This window comes from Gouania willdenowi, chromosome 15, assembly GCF_900634775.1.
Source record: "Gouania willdenowi chromosome 15, fGouWil2.1, whole genome shotgun sequence".
Lineage (NCBI taxonomy): Eukaryota > Metazoa > Chordata > Actinopteri > Blenniiformes > Gobiesocidae > Gouania > Gouania willdenowi.
In genome coordinates this window covers 2,308,576-2,330,639 of record NC_041058.1, presented here as the reverse complement: position 1 = coordinate 2,330,639, position 22,064 = coordinate 2,308,576, and the positions used below count along the sequence as shown (strand labels likewise).

Genomic DNA, 22,064 nt, shown 5'->3' with positions numbered 1-22,064 from the left:
CTCCACCTACTGGTAAGTAGGGAACACACAGAAGAAGAAGAAGAAGAAGAAGAAGAAGAAGAAGAAGAAGATCTGATATCATTGGAAAACAACTGATTCTCAACCTTTTTCAGCCCGCGACCGCCAAAATAAAACTCCCCATTGTACCTAACAACAACAACAAAAAATCACAAAATGATATAAAAAGATAAAATAAGACAACAACATGAAAGAAAATGAGCCAAAATAAAACAAAAATACATCAAATAAGAAGAAAAATATACAAAAAGACAACAAAATGCACAAAATCACTCCAAAAACCAACAAAACTAGCGAAAATTACAGTGATTGAGAGAAAAGTACACAGAAAGACAATAAAAGCACACAAAATTATTCCAAAAACATGCAAAACTACAATAAAAATACACAAATTGAGAGGAAAGTACAGAAAATTACAACAAAAATGACACAAAATTAGATAAAAAAATATGCAAAAAGGCCACAAAAACACACAAAATGAGAGCAATATATACAAAGAGACAACAGAAATATACACATAATGTTTGTGTTTGAGCTGCCGTAAAAAAACGTGAATGTGGGTAAATTGGCAGAAAAAATAAGCATGAAATATGGTGAAAAGAGGTTAAAGCAATGATTAGATTAGAACCTGCATTAGGTTTTGGCATCTAGAAGATGATTTAGAAAGAGATTTGATAGGAAAATGTGAAGTTTTAGATGTTGGACAAGCTGCTCAAAGCTTCCTGGAAATGAACTATGTATACATTATATACATCTATAACATTATAACGTTCAGGGATTCCACCAAACCAAAGTGTTGTGGCTGCTGGACTTTTTTTATGCAGAACAAAAATTTTTTATTTGGTTTGCTATATGTTACAGTACATGGAGCAGTTTTTAAGTGTCTTGTACAACCTGTAAATATTAAGGCATTTGCATAAAATTTGGACCCAAACAGGTTTCTAACCTGTAGAGAACCTAAAAATTAAATCTATAAAATGTCTATTTAAAAACATCTTCATATCTATAATCAATACTTAGCATCTCAACCAGTAAATGCAATACATGTTTTGCCCCTTTCTAATGTATTCCTTATGTGTTTATTTTTCTTACATATTTCCTGCAGGACATGGTTGCAGATGAAGAATTGTTTCTCAATGATCTCCCTGTAAAGGTATGATCTCATCATAATGTCAGGAGGACGTGTTAATCCTTCCACACATGTTTCCGTCTGATGGAAACCAGAGGATTTATATCTAAACTCTATGTATAGATATAAAATCAAACCTGAACATGAAATATCTCAAACCTACAGACTTCACACAACATGCAACCTTCTTTTATGATTCCAGAGCCTCAGTGGGGTATATATTTATATCATTCTCTACATACTTATCAGGATCAGGATAATTGGTGCAGCAGTTTATAGAGAACGTGTGCAGTTCACGTTAGAAATGTGTTTCAGGCTGATTTCATCCTTTTTATCATATTTTCATCATTATCCAAATGATTTAAACCCATCATTTCTCTCTTTGGGTTAGTGTACGTGTGTCAAACTCAAATTCATCCCTATAAAAGCAGGGGTTCTCAACCTTTGGGTCAGGACCCCATTTGGGTTCACGAGGGGGTCGCCAGCTGCCCTCAAGAAACTAAGAATAATGTCTCAATAATTTGAGCACATTTTTTATTTATATATCTTTTTGTTTTTGCTTCTTTTTACCATTTTTCTGCATCTACACCAAACTCTCCATATTTTAACCTATTTTCATCACTTTTTCTTGCCATATTTTTGCTCCTTTTAAAGCATGTTTGCTACATTACTCACATTTCTGACACTTCTACATCACATTTCAATGCTTTTTCTGCACATTTTTTCCCGTTTTCTCGACACTTTCACCTAATGTCACATACGTTGACCCATTGCTCTCACTTTTAACCTCTTTTCACCATATTTCATGACTATTTTTGCCCATTTAACCACATTCACGTTTTGTAATGCCCATCATTTGCCAGTTTAAACTAATTGTTCCTACTTTTTTAATTACCTCATCACAAGCCACCGAATTTCTGCCACTTTTAAGCCAATATTGACACTTTGAACTCTTTTTATAACGTTTTCTGTTTGTATTTGGCCACTTTCATCTGCAACTTTTAACCAATTTCACCACCTTTTCCATCATTTTTTGGTCACTTTTAATTCATTTTATTTCTGATAAAAACAAGGATTTACATCTTTAAGATGACCTTATACTATGGAGTAAATAATAAAGTACACGTGTGCTTATTTGTGTAATGTCCTTCTACTGCTTCTCTGATGGTTTTACTGTCCATTGTTAAATCATTTACTATAAAACCAAAGATCTTGTAGCTGAACTTCTTTGAGTCAGTCCATTTTCTGACAGTCGTACAACGTTATCCTCCCTCTGATTGGCTGTGAGGAATCACATTTTTAATCAGCCTCAGGTGAATCCACACAAGTGTTTTTATATGTTTTACTTGTAATAAATGTTTTCATGTGCAGAGTCTGGAGGCATTAAAACAAACATGAACCCTGGTGACCTTTATCCACAGTGACAGCTCGCATCGCTTCACTGCACAAACTTTATTTCACCATTTAATAAACAAATAGGCGTCATTCGTCCCTGATCTTTCAAACACTTCAGGCTCTCGTCGTGTTTCCCACTGAATTTGGAACTGTGCGGATTTTCCTCGACAGGAAATTGTCAAACGGATTCTCTCCCCCGGGTTAGACTGGAGGCAGCGTATTGTTGTTGAGCTTTGAAAAAGTAAAGTACACAATAAGAAGCTTATCTGATAAATTTCCTTCTTGTTTGGGTCCCATGATCCAGAGCAGCAATAAGCCTAAAAGTGTCCCATTGGCCCGAATAGATTAACTTTAAACAGATTTAACACCAGCTCTGTCAGCTTCCTGTGTGTGTGTGTGTGTGTGTGTGTGTGTGTGTGTGTGTGTGTGTGTGTGTGTGTGTGTGTGTGTGTGTGTGTGTGTGTGTGTGTGTGTGTGTGTGTGTGTGTGTGTGTGTGTGTGTGTGTGTGTGTGTGTGTGTGTGTGTGCGACCTAAAACAGAACCTGCACACAGGATTTTTTGTATTATGATCATAATAAAATAAACATAATTCAGAGTTCTTTTACTGTCACTTTGATTCCTACATTAGACAGTTTTGAAGTATGCACGGTGGGCACACTAGTCATCTCAACTCTCCCATGATGCATTGTGAGCTGAATGTAAAATGGTCCTGGGACCTGCTTCCATTCATTTTTAACACTTTTGTAAACAGGGCTCTTATTTTGAAGTTAACAGGAAGGTTTACCAAAAAATCTCTAAAATGTCAGAATTAAATCTGTCTATGTGAATTTTATAGATCTAATGAGCACATGTTGATATTCTACTTGGTCACTTTCTCACTTCAAATGTTTCCAGAACTTTCAAAGTAAAGGTAGAGAATCAACAGAGATATTTAGCCTCAGTGTGAACAAGGTTTTTAACGCTGTAGGTTCCAAATGCATCTTGGGAAACTTGGAAGAACACATCAGTGGGAACGCTCATCATCCTAATCATACTATAGTATATACTAGACAGTATATACTCATTGAGTTTGTAGTGTATAGTACATTAGTGGGACATTTACAACACAACCTATGACTACTGTGCCCATCTCGCATACTTAAAAAATGTCCTCATATAGTATACATCCTGGTATTTCTCACATACTCAATCTTTTCATACTATCTAATGTGAACACACTACACACTCACTTAGACGTGGTGTGTTTTCAAACACAGATTGATCCTCAGACAGATGCATGGAGGAAACGTGTCAGGGTGAAGTAAAGGAAATACCCGTTACCCTGTTATCTGTGTGTGTTAATATTCTGCAGGCCCTGCACAGACCGAGATGGCGTCCAGACTCTTCTGGGACCATGTGCACATGTGCCAGTTGGTGCCATACGGACCCCCGTCATATCCAGACGGTCAAATGTCACAAAAATGTCAGAGGAGATGGTTTGGCTTGGTGTTGGCGACTCTGCAGTGATACACCATTGAGCAGCAACCAAAGCAAAGGCCAAACTGCCCCACACACACACACACACACACACACACACTATTGGCTCAGTCAGAGGCCTTCAGTCACAAACTGGCCCCACACTTTATTCCCTTTCTTTTCAACTCCAGACAATAAAAAGCAGTATGGTGTATCAGCGTATTTATTGTAAATAACTAAACTGTGAGCACAAAATAAGTTGTAATTAAGTGTCAGCGTGTCGCTTTAAGAGCGCGGTAAATAATCTATGACCTTTATAGGACCAGCAGGAATTACAAACAAATTGGCAGGACTTACTGTATCTCCTCCTCCTAAAAGTAACTGGCATCCAACCACCATCCAACCGACGCTCGAGCTCCAGAGCTCGAGCAGTGGTTCTCAACCTTTTCAGCCCGCGACCCCCAAAATAAAGGTCCCAGAGCACGGGGACCCCCACTGTAGCTGAAGGTGGTTGAACACAGACATGAACATTGAAGAACAGTCATGTGGAGACAGGACCATCTATAAGGGGGAATAAAGGGGAGAGATTTTTGGGGTCCATCCATAAAGTCAGTAAAATGATGGTCCATTGTTCTATGAATCTGTGATAACCACATTTATTTATTCATCTGAATAATATCCACTGTTATCCAGGAACGTTTATTACTATTATTGTCATCTTAAATATGGAAATCCTGGTTTCAATCACAAATAAAATGAATAAAGTGACCAAAAATGGTGGAAAAGGTGGTGAAATGGGATTTTATAAACCAAAGTTGTAAATTAGAGTGCATGGCCAAAAAAGGACCAAAAGAGTTTAAAGTGTCAATATTAGTACGATTAGTTTCAACTGGCAAATAATGGGCATGACAAATCATGAATGTGGTTAAATTGTCAAAAATTATCATGAAATATGGTGAAAAGAGGTTAAAAGTAACAATAACGGGTCAACATACTGTATGTGACATTAGGTGGAAAAGTGGTGGAAATGGTTTATAAGTGCTGAACATGTCTGGAAAGTGGAAATAATGTGCAGAAAAGGCATTGAAATTTAATGGAAAAGTGGCAGAAATGGGAATAATGTAGCAAAAATACATTAAAATGAGCAAGAAAATATGGCTAGTTTGCAAAAATAAGTAAAAACCACAGAAACTGGTTAAAAGTTGCAAATTATAGTGGCTAAAAATGGACAAAAAAGGGGTTAAAAAAGGATTCAAAGTGTGAATAATGAAACAATTAGTTTAAACTGGCAAATAATGAGCACAACAAACCATAAATGTGGTTAAATTGGCAAAAAATAATCATGAAATATGGTGAAAAGAGGTTAAAAGTAACAATAACGGGTCAACATATGTGACATTAGGTGGAAAAGTGGTGGAAATGGTTTATAAGAGCTGAACATGTCTGGAAAGTGGAAAAATGTGATGGAGAAGTGTCAGAAATGGGAGTAATGTAGCAAAAATGCATTAAAAGGAGCAAAAATATGGGCAAGAAAAAGTGATGAGAATATGTTAAAATATGGAAACGGAAAAAAAAAAAGCAAAAGTGGGCTCAAATTGTTCAAAAATATTCTTAGTTTCCTAAAGGAATGTGGCGACTCCCACCCAGTGTCTTGTGACCCCAAGGTTGACAACCCCTGCTTTATAGGCCAGTCTCCGCCCACGCTCGGGCCCCTGAGCGACCACAAACACAACGCCCACAAAACTACAAAGCAGCGTTTTCAAATCAAAAGAAAAAAGGGGGACAAATGAGCTCTAATGAGGGAATAATCCAGCTCCAACGTCTCTTTTGAAGAAGGTAGAACATCAGGATGCACAAAGCAAGTGAGACGCAGAATGCTAATGTGCTCTGCCCTTGATTAGCAGCTAACAAGCGTGGCTGTGGCTGTGGCTGTGGCGGCGGCGCTGCCCTAAATCCATACATTCTGATGAGCTCATTTTGTTTTGGCTTTATTCCCTGGAACGTTTCCTTTCAGCTGCTGAAACACTCCATCCTACAGATGTTTGATTGGACGATGTGTTAAACTAAGTCAGCACCTCTAACACCCTGTGGAGATGAAATCAAAGCATCAGGGATTTGTGTATCTTCATGTTATTACTGTACATGCTTGGTTTAATCCCTCGTTCTCCCACTGCTTAGACGGATTAGCAGGTTCCAGTTCAATCCCTCACAGTTGGGAACCAGTATTAGATCTTTTTACACTGCACTGTAAAACAAAAATATGTAAAGTTACAGGAAATGTTCTGTAATTTTTTAACAGATTTTTCCAGTTTTTCAATAAAACAATGAAATGCAAGTAGATTTACAGACATTTTCAGTCATTTTAAGTTTAAAATGACAGTTAATTAACCATAATGTAAGATTTCATTAATATTATGTTTTTAATGACACTTTGTTGTAATTGTACATGTTTAACTGTAGTTTTACGTACAATTTTAGGTGAGTTCTTTCAACAATTTAATATTAAAAATGACCGTTGTCATGTGATATAAGAACTGGAAAACTGAGTTCTGCAAATATTGTGGATTTTAATTGAGTTTTTGTCTTTGAAAGGGCTGGTCATTTAAAAATAAATCAATAAATAAAATGTATTTATTTATTTATCTTGCCATGTCTGCATATGTCGTCAAAGATTAAAACATTATAGCGCTCTATTTTCTGACAGATATGCATGTTTTATTCTTGCACAAAAAAAGGCAAATGATACATTTATATGTTGCGTAATGGTCGCCATCTTTTGTGGAATTCTTTGGGAAATTTTGAGGAATTCTTTGTAAGGAAAAAATGCAAAAAATTTCAAGGTCCTTCCACAATTTTTGATTTTAAAAAAGGACTGCAGTTTCAGTGAGTTTGGAAATTTTTGGTAAATGACACAAAGATTCATGTTTTTTCTGTCATTTTTTACTTTCTCGCGTGGGCCGAATTTGATGCTCTGAAGGGCCGTATTTGGCATCCGGACCATGAGTTTGACACAAATGCTTTAGAACAAGGATTTCAAACTTATTTTAGTTCAGGGGCCAAATATGGACCAGTTTGACCTTAAGGGGGCCACAAACTTTAGGCGTAGGAAATGAATAATTTCAACATTAATGTGCCTTGGTTTGCACTTCCACATGTACAGTAAATTATATATACATGATAAATTATGTGAGTATATCAGTTCCTGCAGGATTTGCACTTAAATTTACCGGATTTTGTGAATTTGGGGAAATTTTGTGGAATAATTATGAGGAGAATTTGCCAGTTTTTGGAAAAAATAGAGATTTCTTTCAACAATTTGATATTTAAAATGACTGTTGTCATGTGATGTAAGAACTGGAAAACTGAATTCTGCAAATATTGTAGATTTTAATTGAGTTTTTGTCTTTGAAGGAGCTGAGATTCTAAGCATCTCCTGCCGCTGTCCACGGTGCTGAAGCTGAATCTCATGAATAATGCACAAAAACAAACTAGAAATCATGAATTATGAATATTTTCTACTTCGTATCCATCGCTTTGATTTCTCAGGATATAAAACTGCTGCTGCTCCGTCTTTATCACATCAACCACATTATTATGACCACCACTGACAGGTTAGGATGGTGAACATCCACCATGATAACTTCATCATCGTCATGACACCTGTTAGTTTGTAACATACTGTATATTAGAGAACAACTTTACAGTATGTGTTTAATACTAAAGAAAAAAACTCATTAAAATGATTATTCTATGACTCTGTGATAACCACATTTATTTATTCATCTGAATAATATCCACTGTCATCCAGGAACGTTATTATTATTATTTGGGCCATAATATAGTAATCTTAAAGATGTAAATCATTGTTTTAATCAGAAATAAAATGTGTTAAAAATGACCAAAATGTTGGGAAAATGTGGTGAAATGGGGATTTTAAAAACCACAGAAATTGGTTAAACTTTGCAAATTACAGTGGACAAAAATAGACAGAAAAAGTAGTAAAAAAAAAAAAAAAAAAAGTGTCAATATTGGAACAATTAGTTTAAACTGGCAAATAATGGGCGTGATAAATTATGAATGTGGTTAAGTTGGTAAAAAAAAGCATGAAATATGGTGAAAAGAGATTAAAAGTGACAATATGTGCCGCAAATGTGCAGAAAAAGCATTGAAATTTGACATAAAAGTGTCAGAAATGAGAGTAATGTAGCAAAAATACATTAAAATGAGTAAAAATATGGCAATAAAAAGTGATGAAAATAGGTTAAAATATGTTAAGTTTGGTGTAGTTGCAGAAAAATGTGAAAAAAATGCAAAAATGGGCTTTAAATTGTTCAGAATATATTCTTAGTTTCTTAAAGGCATTTGGCGACCCCAAATGGAGTCCTGACCCCAAGGTTGAGAACCCCTGATTTAGTGGATGATCATGTGTGAGAACATAGCTCTCGTTATAAGATATTTAATCTATAATCAGAAAGTGTTGTACTTCACCATAGGATAGAACAGTGCTTTGTTCTTTCTTCTTCTTCTGTTGTTTATTGTTTCATTTGCTTTGTTCTCTAAACATGTCAGAGAAGAATTAAAGTTCCTTTATCTCCAGTAAAGGCCAACGTTCATGCTTCAGCAGACAAAGGCATTATTCCAACCTCTTGTGATTACCTTGGGGATGAAGTGGAACACAGATATTTCAGGTCATAAACATCATAAATGCTCTATTATGAGTGAGTGAACCAAACAAAGACTCCAACAACTCATAGAAAGGGTTAACTGTTGGTGAAACTCTAGTTAATACTATATAGTGAAAGTACGGAAACATGATTATATTCACTGGTTATCATCAAATCAGTCAATGCCATACTGTAGATACAATACACAAAGAATAAATCATTCAATGTTTGTTATTTATTTACAATCTGACGTGATGTGAGACCCAGAATGTTCCTCAGGGTTTGTAGTTCTGCAGCTGCTGATAGAATCCTGGGTTTGGACGAATGGACGGCCTGGCGTCCTTCACCTGACTGTACGCATCATCAAACGACAGCCCCTCCTTCAGCATCAGGTAGCCAATCACAACGGAGGAGGAGCGTGACACGCCAGCGTTGCAGTGGACCATCACCACGCCATCCTGCACACAGAGGAAGTGAAGGAGAGCTAGCTATTAGGCTAATGCTAACAGGTCGTTAAGATGTAAATTGACTACCAGGTTAGCTAAAGGCTGAAACATTGTTTTAATTAGAAATAAAATGGGCTAAAATTGACCAAAAATGGTGGAAAAGGTGGTGAAATGAGATTTAAAAAGCACAATTTTCAAATTGGTTAAAAGTTGCAAATTACAAAAGTGGGCAAAACTGGACAGAAAAAGTGGTAAAAAGGTTTAAAGTGTCAATATTAGAACAATTAGTTTAAACTGAGCAATAATGGGTATGACTAATTGTGACTGTGGTTAAAATGGTAAATAAAATCATGAAATATGGTGAAAATTGGCAATAATGGGTCAACATAAGTGACATTAGGTGGAAAAGTGGTGGAAAGTGTTTATAAGTGTTGGAAATGTCATTTTATGCACTTTTAATGTCATTTTTGTGATTTTTTTGGGGAGCCATTTTGCGTATTTTAGTATATTTTCAAACATTTTGTGTATTTTCGTCTCATAAAGTGTGTTTTTGGATTAATCTTGTGTATTTTTGTTGTTGTTTTGTGTATTTTAGTAGCATTTTGTGTGTTTTTTTCTGTGGTATTGTGTATTTTTCTGTAAATATGTGTGTTTTTGGAGTCATTTTTGCATATTTTTTATAAATTTTTCAAATATTTTATGTATTTCCTTGTCACAATGTGTGTTTTTTTAATGTAACTTAAAAAGTAACATTTACTTTAAACTGTCAAATAATAGCCATGACAAATGGTGAATGTGGTTAAATTGGTAAAAACAGGTTAAAAGAGACAATAATTGGTCAACACATGTGACAGTAAGTGGTGGAAATGCTTTAAAAGTGCTGAAAATGTCTTGAAAGTGGAAAAAGTTGAGTAATGTAGCAAAAATCCATTAAAAGGAGCAAAAATATGGCAAGAAAAAGTGATGAAAATAGGTTAAAATATGGCAAGTTTGGTGTAGTTGCAGGAAAAGGGTAAAAATGGGCTCAAATTGGCATCTGGTGACCCCCTCCCAGTGTCTAATGACCCCAAATGGGGTCCTGAAGTTGAGAACCAATGGTCTACAGGACTCCACATCCCAAGGGTTTATAGTTGAGCAGCAAATTTCAACCTTTGACATCTTTTTTCTCGAGCAGATTTCATTTGTTTTGTTTATTTATTAATCTATAAGACCTACACATTTTATCTTTATCTGACAAAACAATAGTCAACAGCATTTAAAGACACAGAAACCTGACAATGTTGCTTAAGGATCAGAGCATTTTAAATAGTATTTTTCTATTTGTTGATGGAATTATTAGTGAAATGTGTAAAACTGTAACAGAAGCTTTAAAACGGTCCAGGTTGGATGCTGCCCTCTGTTGGATGGAGAGAAACCACACTGATGTCACACGGAATCAAAGCTTTAGGGATCAAAGCAACAAAACTGTCTTTAACCTTCTGTTAGAAAAAGGGGGCGTGGCCTCCATGTGAACCCATCAAAGAGTTCTGCTTTTATCAGCGTGTGTTCTCATTTTAACATTTTAACACTCACATCACATTAGGTCCTGCTTACAGTCAATCTCCTGACACACACACACACACACACACAGTTCTAACTGTTCATCAGACCTCCCTCCTCCTCTTAGTGTGAGATACACATAAATCCATCACAGTGAGCTGGGCCACGTGTTAAATTAGATATGAAACGAGGCATTTCCACTTCTCCTCCATCACAACCAGAAACAGTTCAAACACATTTGACTGGTTACGTTACGGCTGGTAGAAGAAGATAACTCAGACCAGTGTTAATGTGTGCACCCCTGTTCTAAAGGGATGTAGATATTTATAATGAGTTTTACCACTACACTTTTAAGTGAGCACGTTGAGTTGTTAGAGTGAACATTTAAAGATAAAACAGGAGCACGTAAAACCACCTTCACGAGCTCTCTTTAAAGTTTTACTGGACGAATTAAAGCACCGCAGTTTTACGGGAGCTCAAACGTGCACATGACACACGTGATTTTATGTCTTCTTTCTATATATTTTTCTCATTTTGTGTTTTTTTGTTGCCTGTTTGTAAACATTTCTTTAATTTTGTGTGTTTTTGTCTGTAATTTTATGTGTTTTGGAGTCTTTTTGTATATTTTCCTCTCATTTCATGAATTTCTGTTTTCATTTTGTAAACTTTTCTCTCATTTTTAGTCCATTTTTGTTGTTATTTTGTATATTTTTCTGTCATTTTCTGTATTTTGTTGTCTTCTTTTATTTTTATCTAATGTTTTGTCTATTTTTGTTGTCATTTTTCTCTCATTTTCTGTAGTTTTGTGTGTTTTTGGAATGATTCCGTATACTTTTGCAGTCATTTTGTCATTTGTTTTTGGAGTAGTTTTGTGTATTTTGTTGTCTTTTTGTACATTTTTTTTCTCAATACATGTATTTTTGTTTAAATTTAAATTGTGTATTCATGTTGTCCTTTTCTGTACTTTTCACTATTTGTGTATTTTTGTTGTGATTTCAGATCTTTTTTCTTTTCTTATTTTGTGTATTTATGTTGTCATTTTGTGAAGTTTTGTCTTCATTTTGTAAATATTTCTATCATTTATAGGCATTTTTATTGTAATTTTGTATATTTTTGTTGTCATTTCAGATCATTTTCTCTCATTTTGTGTATTTTTTTGTCATTTAGGGTATTTTTCTGTAGTTGTGTGTGTTTTTGGAGTAATGTTTTGTCTAATATCTATTTTTTTTAATAACTCTTTTTATTGGAAGCAGTTTCACATGTAACAATACAACACAGTGTAATGTAGAAGAAGAAAAAACAAGAACTTCCTTTTGTTTTTCCCCCCAAATCTCTTCTTCCCACCCTCCCACCTTCCCGTAACACCCCTAGCAGAGCAGATACCAGTGCGTAACGGTCAAGGACATATCAATAATACAAAGTACATTTAAATAATACACAAAAAAATTTTTTATAACATAATAAAAGTAATATCTAATGTTTTCTAATGGGGTTGATTATCGTTGCTGTACAGCATCTATAGTAGATCTAGAGAGTATAGAACCCAGCCTGCTGTACCTGCTGTCTGGCCTGGTCAATGAAGGAGGAACATTCCTCCAGGTACGAGGTGATCTGAGTGTCTGGGAGGTCCAGGATCTGTAGTGTCCTGTAGACCACCTGGTCCGGAAATGGGTTGGAGACCCCGTAGGCCACGTTGAGCACATGTGACACCTGGCACAGAGAAAACAGAGGGGGACCCCCGTGATTTAGAAGGCTGTCTTTGCTTTGACAGGAGGGGGAGAGACAAACGGTTCTGTCAGATATATTGATGACATGACATGAGCTGAATGTGACTGAGGGCACGGAGGAGGAAGACGAATGGCTCTTATTCATTGTGCCGTGTCACTTAACTTTAGCTTTTCCTCTGAGGGATAAATCCTGGTTCCTCATAACATCCTCCATCATATTTATATCATCACATATTCATCCTCCTCCCATTGTTGACCACAAATCCTCCTCAAAGGCACCAACGACACAGTAGGATCGTTGTGTGTGTGTGTGTGTGTGTGTGTGTGTGTGTGTGTGTGTGCGTGCGTGCGTGCGTGCGTGACATTTAAATACACTTCTACATATCTGTCATTTTTCCACAACTTCTGTGAACTTTTAAATCATCTATGCTGACTCATATATCTTAGTTATCAAGTAAAATAACTAAATGTGGGTCAATTCTACATTTTCTACTCAGATTTTTGAAAATAAAACCAAAGACTGATTAAATTGAGTCATTTTTAACTGCGTTATTTTATTACAACACCCAAAGTAGTGCTTTTCCAGCGTGCCTTGCAGGGATGTGGTTTCAAACCAGACTTTATTAAAAATGTAGATTTATTGCTTAGAAATATTGTCTTATGTGGGTATTTATTTTATTTCTTACTGTCTGGAGCAAGTACATTTCCCTTCTGGGGAAAAATAAAGGTATATTATATTCTATACAATCTATTATTTATTCCAAAGAACTTTAACAAAAACACCTGGAACATTTGACCAAATGTTTCAAGAAAGCCACAACTGAAAAAGTAGAATTTATTGGGATTTTCCATCAACACCACACAGTGGAAACCAGCAGATGTACTTTCGTTGAACTCAGTGGGTGTTACTGATAAAAAGAGGTGTCGTCAGCACTCAAAAATGTCCTTTTAGGGCTTTTATTTAGACACAATGACTCTTTTTTTCTTTAGCGTGAGTATCTTATGGTCTAAAAGAAATGTACTGAATATACAATTACTGATCTTTGTACTGTTTTATTTTTATTAATATCTTTAAATTAGAAAAAAAACACAACAGTGTTATTTTCCTTTCAGATGAAGATGTTAAATAAAGAAGAATGGAAATGAAGTGGGTGGAAAAAACTTGTCCCTGCAGAAAATTGGACCAACATGAGTGAACGTCACACTCATGTATTAACACACTGAAGCCTGAAGCTACACACACACACACACACTGTAATGTTACTGTAACCAGTGACTCCCTCTACCACAGCAGGTTTTTTGCTGCTGACAGTTCACCTCCACGGTGGTCTCTCATCTCATCTCATCTCATCTCATCTCATCTCATCTCATCTCATCTCATCTCATCTCATCTCATCTCATCTCATGTGACTACTACACATGCTCCTGTAAGGCAAAGGCAAGGGCACGACCGCTCCATTGATCCTCCTCTACTGACCTTATGTCTCCTCAGGGTGTCCGTGTCGTGGGCTGCATCCTGAGAGGCTGAGAAGAGAAGAGGAATGGAATGAGAAGATGGACGGGAGCGTGTGTGTGTGTGTGTGTGTGTGTGTGTGTGTGTGTGTGTGTGTGTGTGTGTGTGTGTGTGTGTGTGTGTGTGTGTGTGTGTGTGTGTGTGTGTGTGTGTGCGTGTGTGTGTGCGTGTGTGTGTGTGCGTGTGTGTGTGCGTGTGCGTGTGTGCGTGTGTGTGTGTGCGTGTGTGTGTGTGCGTTCACCAAAGCTGATCCGTTACAAAGACGTTGACATTTAGTCATAAAAAACGCTGCTTTATCCCTTGAATGTTAATCACCAGTAGTCGATGTTTAAACACAGGAGGAAGTGGATTTAACGTCAAAGTCAGATTTAAAATAAAACCAATGTTCAGTCTTTGCATCAGCATGTGTTCACTGGATATCGATGGTTATTTCTATGTCTCAGAATACTTGAATAACTTGATTTACACCAATCTGATCAGCTACGTCGGATCGGCTGATATTTAGCATTTTATGTAATTAATGTGATCAGCTGGATCGTCTTAATTGGCCGATCCGATCGATGACGTCATTGTCATGATGAAACTTTCTGTAGATGCTCCCATTGCATTCACTGCATTATATTTAATAAATGAGCCTCAATGGGCATGGTTTGCATGAGTATTATGATGGAAATAAAAATAGAAATACTTTGAAATATTCTAAAGCAGTGGTTCTCAACTGGTCTCACCCTGCGACCCAATTTTTCCACCGTCATTAAATCGTGACCCACTTTTTAAAAATTCTTTAACAATTCATCCAACCAAATTTAATTTTATTAATCCATAGAATCTTTTTTTTAAACATAAATCTATATATTTGCCTGTGCAACAAGCATTTTACAAAAGGCCTGTCAAAAGAAAAGTTTATTTCAAAATAAAAGACAAGTCCAACCCAACCTGAGAGACTTTAAATATTTATTTATTTTTGACCAGCTGTCCGCGACCCACCCAGTACAGGTCCGCGACCCACTTTTGGGTCCCGACCCACCAGTTGAGAATCACTGTTCTAAAGGACTATGTTATACAACTAAAATAGTGCAGAAAATAATTTTGAATAGATTTAGAGTGCGGTAGATTTGAGGATTTTTTTTAATACTAAATAATAAATCAAAGTGAGCACAAATATACTACATATTGGATATTTTTTATGCATTTAACCCTTTATCTCACTAAAAGAAATGCAGTTGGACAGAACATTTAAATGTAATGTAAATGACCCACTGTGCATGTGTCATTGCACAACGAGTCTTCACTGGTGCATTTAATACGTCATACTAACATATTACTCATGCTAAGGCTGTGTAATTAATCAAAATTGTATTACGATTTTGATTATTACACAACGATTACAAAAATAACGTAATGGAGAAAAAAAATATTATTAAAACATGTTTCTATTTTTTTAATTTTCTAAATAAAACCAACTTCTGTGATTTAAGATATCTACAAAGAATAAAAGTAAAATAAAATAAAAAAACAAAACAGAACCTTTTTTTAATTTACATTCAAATAACATTTTTGTGTTGTTGTTGTTATGTGCAAAAGTGAACATACTTGATTTCAGTGTTTGAAGGAATTGATTATGTTGAAAGAATACATTTTATATTGTTTTGTACAAAAAAAAATAACTTTTTGGTTGAAAAATAATTTGATTTCAATTATGACTAAAAGTGTTAGGGTTAGGGTAGGTGTGACTAAATGAGTATGTAGCGGAATGTAAAATGGTCCTGGGACCGGTGTGACGTACTGAGTTTACCTCCGTACAGAGATTATAACGTATATAAAACGTCATCACCAAATAAGGAACAGTAAAAAAGTATGTTTCCTCAAAAGAGAAGTCCACAGGAGCTCAAAACTTGTAAAAAAGCCTTAAATTAAATAAATCCTCTGTCACTCGTTTGTCTGCAGTCCGTCTGCTTGGCCGTGTGCGCAGCGATTGGCTCTGGCTGCACATGTGACTCTAGCTCACCACTGTGATTGGCTCTGGCACGCACAGAACAGGAGCTGTACAGTGAAATAGATGTATATGGTGCGCTAGCGCCCCCTCACACTGAGGTCAAAAGCTGTTTCACTTCTTGGTGAACATGATTGTGAAATTAACACAAACGTTTTGAAATCACCAAATTACTCCAAAATAACGGATGCACACACTTGGGGTATTTGGAAGCCGTTGACAAAGTTTCAGGTCGAACAGACACCACGTCAGGGAGATATTAGCTCCACAAACACGCACGCACCTATGCACGCAGACCTTTCCTGCATTATAGTATAGATAAATAAAAAACCAATACCAACAAATTCTGCACTTCAAGCAACTCTTGGCTCTTTAATTTCAAATCCATTGCGTTGACGCATGGAACCAAAATACTAAAAGTTGTATCACTGTCCAATTAGTTTTCGATCAGACTCAATCTAAAGTTTTCCAAAAACCGCTGAGTCGGACAGAATCCCGCAGTAAAAAAGCAAAAGCTGCAGGACATCAACCTCTGCATCACATTCAGACGTAAACACTCCATTCTGAACAGCTGCAAAGCTCCCAGGGAAGATATTCGTCAGCAGAAACAAACAACAAAGCTGATAAAAAAAAAATAAAAAAGAAAGGAGAAAAAGGAGATGGGATGGGAATCAAATGATTTGTGTGGCAGCAAACGACCAGGCTTAAAAATGCTGAAATAAACATTCAATTATATCTACTTCTGCAGAGGAACAACCTTCAAAACAAGTTGTTTTAGAAAAGCAGAGGAAGAAGGTCAAAGAAAAAAGCAGAATAATCAGCTAAAACAGGAAAAAACCCTTTGTTGAGGAAACAGGACAATAACTTCCTTCACTTTCTCCACAACAGCTTTACTGTCTTCAAAGTAACATTTGTGCTCTTTGCATTAGTCGAGCCACTTTAATGCTAATGTTACGTTCTTGAGAGGAGGCAAGTCTAAACCCAAACGGATAGACTGCGTGTGTGTGTGTGTGTGTGTGTGTGTGTGTGTGTGTGTGTGTGTGTGTGTGTGTGTGTGTGTGTGTGTGTGTGTGTGTGCTTAGAAATAAGCCATCTCCAGCTTATACGTTCCGTCAGAAAAGAAAAAGCAGATTTCCAGTGACACAGGCCTGTGAGGAAGCAGCGATTTCTGAAGCTTCTTTAAAACATGGAGCCATGTCCAATCTGCTCAAGAGCAGTCGACGTTTATCCGTCTTCCTTCAGAGGAGCAGAATAAACAACTGTGTGATCTCACACTGCTGCTAATGCTGGCCGCTAGTAGTTTATCCTCTACATTTTGTTTTTGTTAAGAAAGGTTTTTAAATTGACTGTTTTCAAAGGAACTTTTGAAATGAATTGATTTAGTTTGGTTGGCTGGTTATGTTTTTGTTGGTTGATTTATTTGTTTGTTGGTTTGTTGGTTGGTTGATTGGTTGATTAGTTTGTTGTTTATGTTTTGGGTTGGATGGTTGGTTATGTTTTTTATTAGTTGGTTGGTTGGTTGGTTGGTTGGTTATGTTTTTTATTAGTTGGTTGGTTGGTTGGTTGGTTGGTTATGTTTTTTGTTGGTTGATTGATTGATTTTTTTTGTTGGTTATGTTTTGGGTTGGGTGATTGGTTGGTCGGTTGGTTGGTTGATTGGTTGGTTGGTTATGTTTTTTGTTGGTTGGTTCGTTGGTTGATTGGTTTGTTGGTTATGTTTTGGGTTGGATGGTTGATTGGTTGGTTGGATATGTGTTTTGTTAGTTGGTTGGCTGGTTGGTTAGTTATGTTTTTTGGTGGTCGGTTGATTGGTTTTGTTTTTGTTGGTTGGTTGGATGGTTAGTTGGTTGGTTGGTTGGTTGGTTGTTTGGTTGACTGATTGGTTTGTTGGTTATGTTTTGGGTTGGATGGTTGTTGGTTGGTTATGTTTTTTGTTGGTTGCTTGGCTGGTTTTGTTTTTGTTGGTTGATTGGATGGATGGCTGGTTGGTTGTGTTTTTTGTTGGTTGGTTGGTTGGTTTGTTGGTTGGTTGGTTGGTTTGTTGGTTGGTTGGATGGTTTGTTGGTTGGTTGGATGGTTTGTTGGTTGGTTGGTTGGTTGGTTGGTTGGTTGGTTGGTTGGTTGGTTGGTTTGTTGGTTGGTTGGTTGGTTGGATGGTTTGTTGGTTGGATAGGTGGTGTGTGTATTTAATTTGAGCATAGGTAAGATATGATTGGTCGGTTTGGTTGTTTTCTTGTTTAGATAATTGGTCAGCAGCTGAACAGTCTATGTATTATTATATCTTTTCTCTAATTAATTATATTTGTATACTTTATCTCTGTGTCTACAATAGAAGCACAATTTGTAGTTATAAACAATGTCACAGCAATAGAACAATTTATGACCCAGCAACGACCTCCACCAAGACGACTGATTAATAAGACAGAAGATTTTAAAAAGAGAGCGTGTTAAAACCAGTGGTCTGTTATTTCAGAGAACATAACATCATTTATCAGCAGTGAGACGCTTGTTCTCTGTTCAGTCTGACAGATGTAATACTTTATTGATCCCAGCAGGAGGACTTTCTCTTTGATTCACCGCTGCTCTGAGGTCAGAGGTCAGCGACGGCTACACCAGTGAACGACACCTCTGAGTCAATGTCAAACTCAAGGACGAACACATGCTGACACACAGGGACGGTAACCAGTGTCTGTAGCAGGAAACCACACACACACACACACACCACAGATAGAAGCTCATCATCCACTATAAACTATAAACTCTTATCTCTTACGCTAGTGGGTATTTAACTGTGGCAGATTGTCTATTAAAATGATAGTTACAACCATCCTAGGGCTTAGTTTTACAACGTACCGAGAACAATTTCACGTCTTTTCAGCCTGTGATTTTTATTTTAATGAAACTCTTTGACCTGTGGGTAGATGAAGTTTGCAGTGAGTCAGTTTCCTCTTTCACATACACAAAATATAAAACTTAACATGAAGAAAAAGTGCTGACTGTGCTCGATACTCAAAGTATGGTTGGATGGCTGGTTGGTTGTGTTTTTTGTTGGTGGGTTGGCTGGTTATGTTTTTTGTTGATTAATTGGTTTTGTTGGTTGTGTTTTGGGTTGGTTGGTTGGTTGGTTGGTTGGTTGGTTGGTTGGTTGGATGGGTGGTTATGTTTTTGTTGGTTGGTGGGATGGTTGGTTGGTTGGTTGGTTGGTTGGTTGGATGGGTGGTTATGTTTTTGTTGGTTGGTGGGATGGTTGGTTGGTTGGATGGGTGGTTATGTTTTTGTTGGTTGGTGGGATGGTTGGTTGGTTGGATGGGTGGTGTGTGGACAACTTCTATCAGAAGAATAGAGGGTTTGTTTATTTGTTTGTTTTGTTTGTGTCCTTTTGGACTCATTTTGTGTGTTTTGTTGGTCAATTTGTGTATTTTTGTTGTGGTTTTGTATTTTTTGTTGTGTGTTTTTTTTTGCCATTTTGTGTGTTTTTGAAATCAATTTGTGTCTTTCTGTTCTGTGTTTTTATGTCTTTTTAGTTTTGAGTCTTTTGGGGCTTTTGGTGTATTTTTGTTGTGATTTTGTATTCTATATTCTGTCGTGTTTTTGTTGTTTTGTGTGCTTTTGAAATTTGTTTTGTGTATTTTGTCGTCATTTTTTGTGTTTCCGGTGACAATCTGTGTATTTGTGTTGTGGTTTTGTATTTTTCTGCAGTGTATATTTTTGTTATTTTGTGCTTTTGAAATTAATTTCATGTATTTGTTGTCATTTGGTTTGTTTTTGGTGTCAATTTGTGTATTTTTGTTGTCTTGTGTGGTTTAAAATTGTAATTTGTTGTCATTTCGTGTGTTTCCAAAGTCAATCTAAGTATTTTTTGTTGTGGTTTTGTATTCTTTCTTTTTGTAGTCGTATGTATTTTTGCTTTTGAAATTCATTTTCTACATTTTGTTGTCATTTTTTTGTGTTTTTGGAGACAATTTGTGTATTTTTGTAGTGGTTTTGTGTTGTTTTTTTAAGCCATGTGTATTTTTGGCTTTTTTTAATATGCTTTTAAAATTAATTTTGTCTATTTTTCTTGCCAATGTGCGTGTTTGTGGAATGAATTTGTATCATATTAATGTCGTTTAGTTTATATTTTGCACCATTTTGTGTATTTTCCTGGTCATTTTGTGTGTGTTTTAAGTCAGTTTAAGGATTTTTGCATTTTGTTTAAGTCGTGTGTGTGTGTGTGTGTGTGTGTGTGTGTGTGTGTGTGTGTGTGTGTGTGTGTGTGTGTGTGTGTGTGTGTGTGTGTATGCGTGTGTGTGTGTGTGTGTGTGTGTGTGTGTGTGTGTGTGTGTGTGTGTGTGTGTGTGTGTGTGTGTGTGTGCATGTGTGCGTGTGTGTGTGTGTGTGTGTTACCTAACAGGAGGAATGGTCTGATGACTCCTACGTGCAGGTCCAGACTGGTGTCCACTACAAACCCACATCCATCCTCCAGATGTTCCAGCTGTTGATCCTCTTCCTCTCCATCATCACCACTCCTCCTCTCCACATGCTTCCGGCCCGTTACCGTAGTAAAACGCGTGCGCTGCTTCTTCAGGTTGCTCTTGGAGAAACCTTGGATTTCCTGAGCCAGTGAATGCATCACAGGGAAAATTCACTGAAGAAAATAAGAAACAGAGGGGATTTCAGGTATATTAATAAAATCAAAAATTACAGCAACATCTGACATTAAAAGGAAAGTTTATTTTGAAAAATAAGCACTAGCTGCTTTAATGTGTTGTTTGGCAAGTACGTTTTTATTCTGGAACGTATGCAAAAATGTCGAGTCACAAAAACGTCCTCAAAGAACGACTCACAGAGTATTTCCTTCACTTTCCTGCTCTCATCTTCTTTAACACAGAATTATGAACGATATTTAAGAAAAAAAAACGGCGTCACTGTTTAAACTGTGACATATAAGCAGATTTCGTGTCAAATACGATGTAATAAACTGTGTATCAACAGCTGCGGATGGACGAGTGAACCGGAAGTTGCGTCACGGTGCGTTCACAGACTCTGCATAAAATAGTAAATGCGAACACGTCATTGAGGACTTTGGGTTGATAGAGAAACATATAAACATATAAAGAGTTCAACTGAAAAAGCAGATAACTCCGTTTTTATACATTTTTGGAAAATTAGTTTGTTCATTATTTAATTCAGGTGATATGAGTCAAATTAAAGTTGAATGGCTTTGACCAAGGAGAGGATATCAGCATGTCTTTTCAAATTTAAGAGACATAGTCCATGTCCAAAGGTCTCAAATACTGCCAGAAAATGTATACATGCATATAAAAAAAGAACAGGTCTATATGTTAAATCTAGGCTGTATAGACTGCTCTAGTTTTTTGGATTTTTTTAATCATGATGATGACATGATTTGGTTTGAATTTCAGACTAGCATAAATAGTCTCTGTTTTTGTGTTCAAGCATAGTTTTTTTGTTTTTTTATTTTATTTTATTTTTTTACTTTGTCCTCCCACCTCTAGTGTCCAAAATGTAAATATTTCTGATAAATGGGGGGGGGGGGGGGGGGGAATAAATAAAACATTTTTAAATGAACTAAGGAATACACACAAGTCACACAAGAAAATAGCCCGGAGGCTATTGATACGTTTCCGTATCAATAGACACTTTCTTTAATATACGCTGCATTAAGCGAGTCTGAGCTTTAATGTGAATGCGGTGTCCATGAACGCACCATCCTCATTGTGAAAACCAGGACAAGCCCCATCTCATCCCACTGACCGAAACACACACACACACACACACACACACATGCACTAACACACACACGGGCAGGGAGACGGAGGGTGGAGTACAGGAAGCTGCTGAACATGGGCGACATCTAAACACCGACTCTAACCACAGCCTTCGCCTCCTAAAACCTCGCCCTCGGTGCGGATCTCTACGGGTGACTCGGGTGTGCTGGTCCCGGACTGTAGTGAACATTTAACCCGTAGATTGAGTGAAGATGTCGCGGGGAGTGATGCAGCCCAGCCAGCAGAAACTGGCCGAAAAACTCACCATCCTCAACGACAGAGGCATCGGGATGCTCACCCGAGTTTACAATATCAAAAAGGTTGGCACACCCACTGTCTGTCACACTCACACACACATTATGAGATATTTACAACCAATTCACTGCAATATGTAGCTTTATACCCTCAATGAT

At 36.8% G+C, this 22,064-nt stretch overlaps 2 protein-coding genes across 10 annotated transcripts in view; one reads left to right on the top strand and one right to left on the bottom strand.

Annotated features, from left to right (window-relative positions):
• Positions 1 to 8,294: 8,294 nt before the first annotated feature.
• LOC114476444 (dual specificity protein phosphatase 19-like) lies at positions 8,295 to 20,863 on the bottom strand. 3 transcript variants are annotated; one of them, XM_028467957.1, is made up of 6 exons: positions 20,643 to 20,863; positions 20,267 to 20,507; positions 13,852 to 13,898; positions 12,205 to 12,357; positions 8,906 to 9,120; positions 8,295 to 8,654 (listed from the first exon to the last, which is right to left on the bottom strand). In XM_028467957.1, the coding sequence occupies exons 2-5, from the start codon at positions 20,490 to 20,492 to the stop codon at positions 8,938 to 8,940; spliced, it is 609 nt and encodes a 202-aa protein (XP_028323758.1). In that variant the 5' UTR covers positions 20,493 to 20,507; positions 20,643 to 20,863; the 3' UTR covers positions 8,295 to 8,654; positions 8,906 to 8,937. The 3 variants fall into 3 exon arrangements, with proteins under 3 accessions (XP_028323758.1, XP_028323757.1, XP_028323759.1); XM_028467956.1 differs by lacking the exon at positions 8,295 to 8,654 and having other exon boundaries at positions 8,880 to 9,120; XM_028467958.1 differs by lacking the exon at positions 8,295 to 8,654 and having other exon boundaries at positions 8,880 to 9,120; positions 20,707 to 20,863.
• Positions 20,864 to 21,624: 761 nt separating this feature from the next.
• The window catches only part of nckap1 (NCK-associated protein 1), a 33,731-nt gene continuing 33,291 nt past the window's right edge, over positions 21,625 to 22,064 (top strand). For 5 of the 7 annotated variants that reach the window (XM_028467950.1, XM_028467949.1, XM_028467948.1 and 2 more), the window contains exon 1: positions 21,625 to 21,971. In XM_028467950.1, coding sequence (XP_028323751.1) covers positions 21,864 to 21,971 — 108 coding nt within the window. In that variant the 5' untranslated portion in view covers positions 21,625 to 21,863. The remainder of the gene's footprint in view (positions 21,972 to 22,064) is intronic. The other 2 variants (XM_028467953.1, XM_028467952.1) reach the window with 1 other exon arrangement.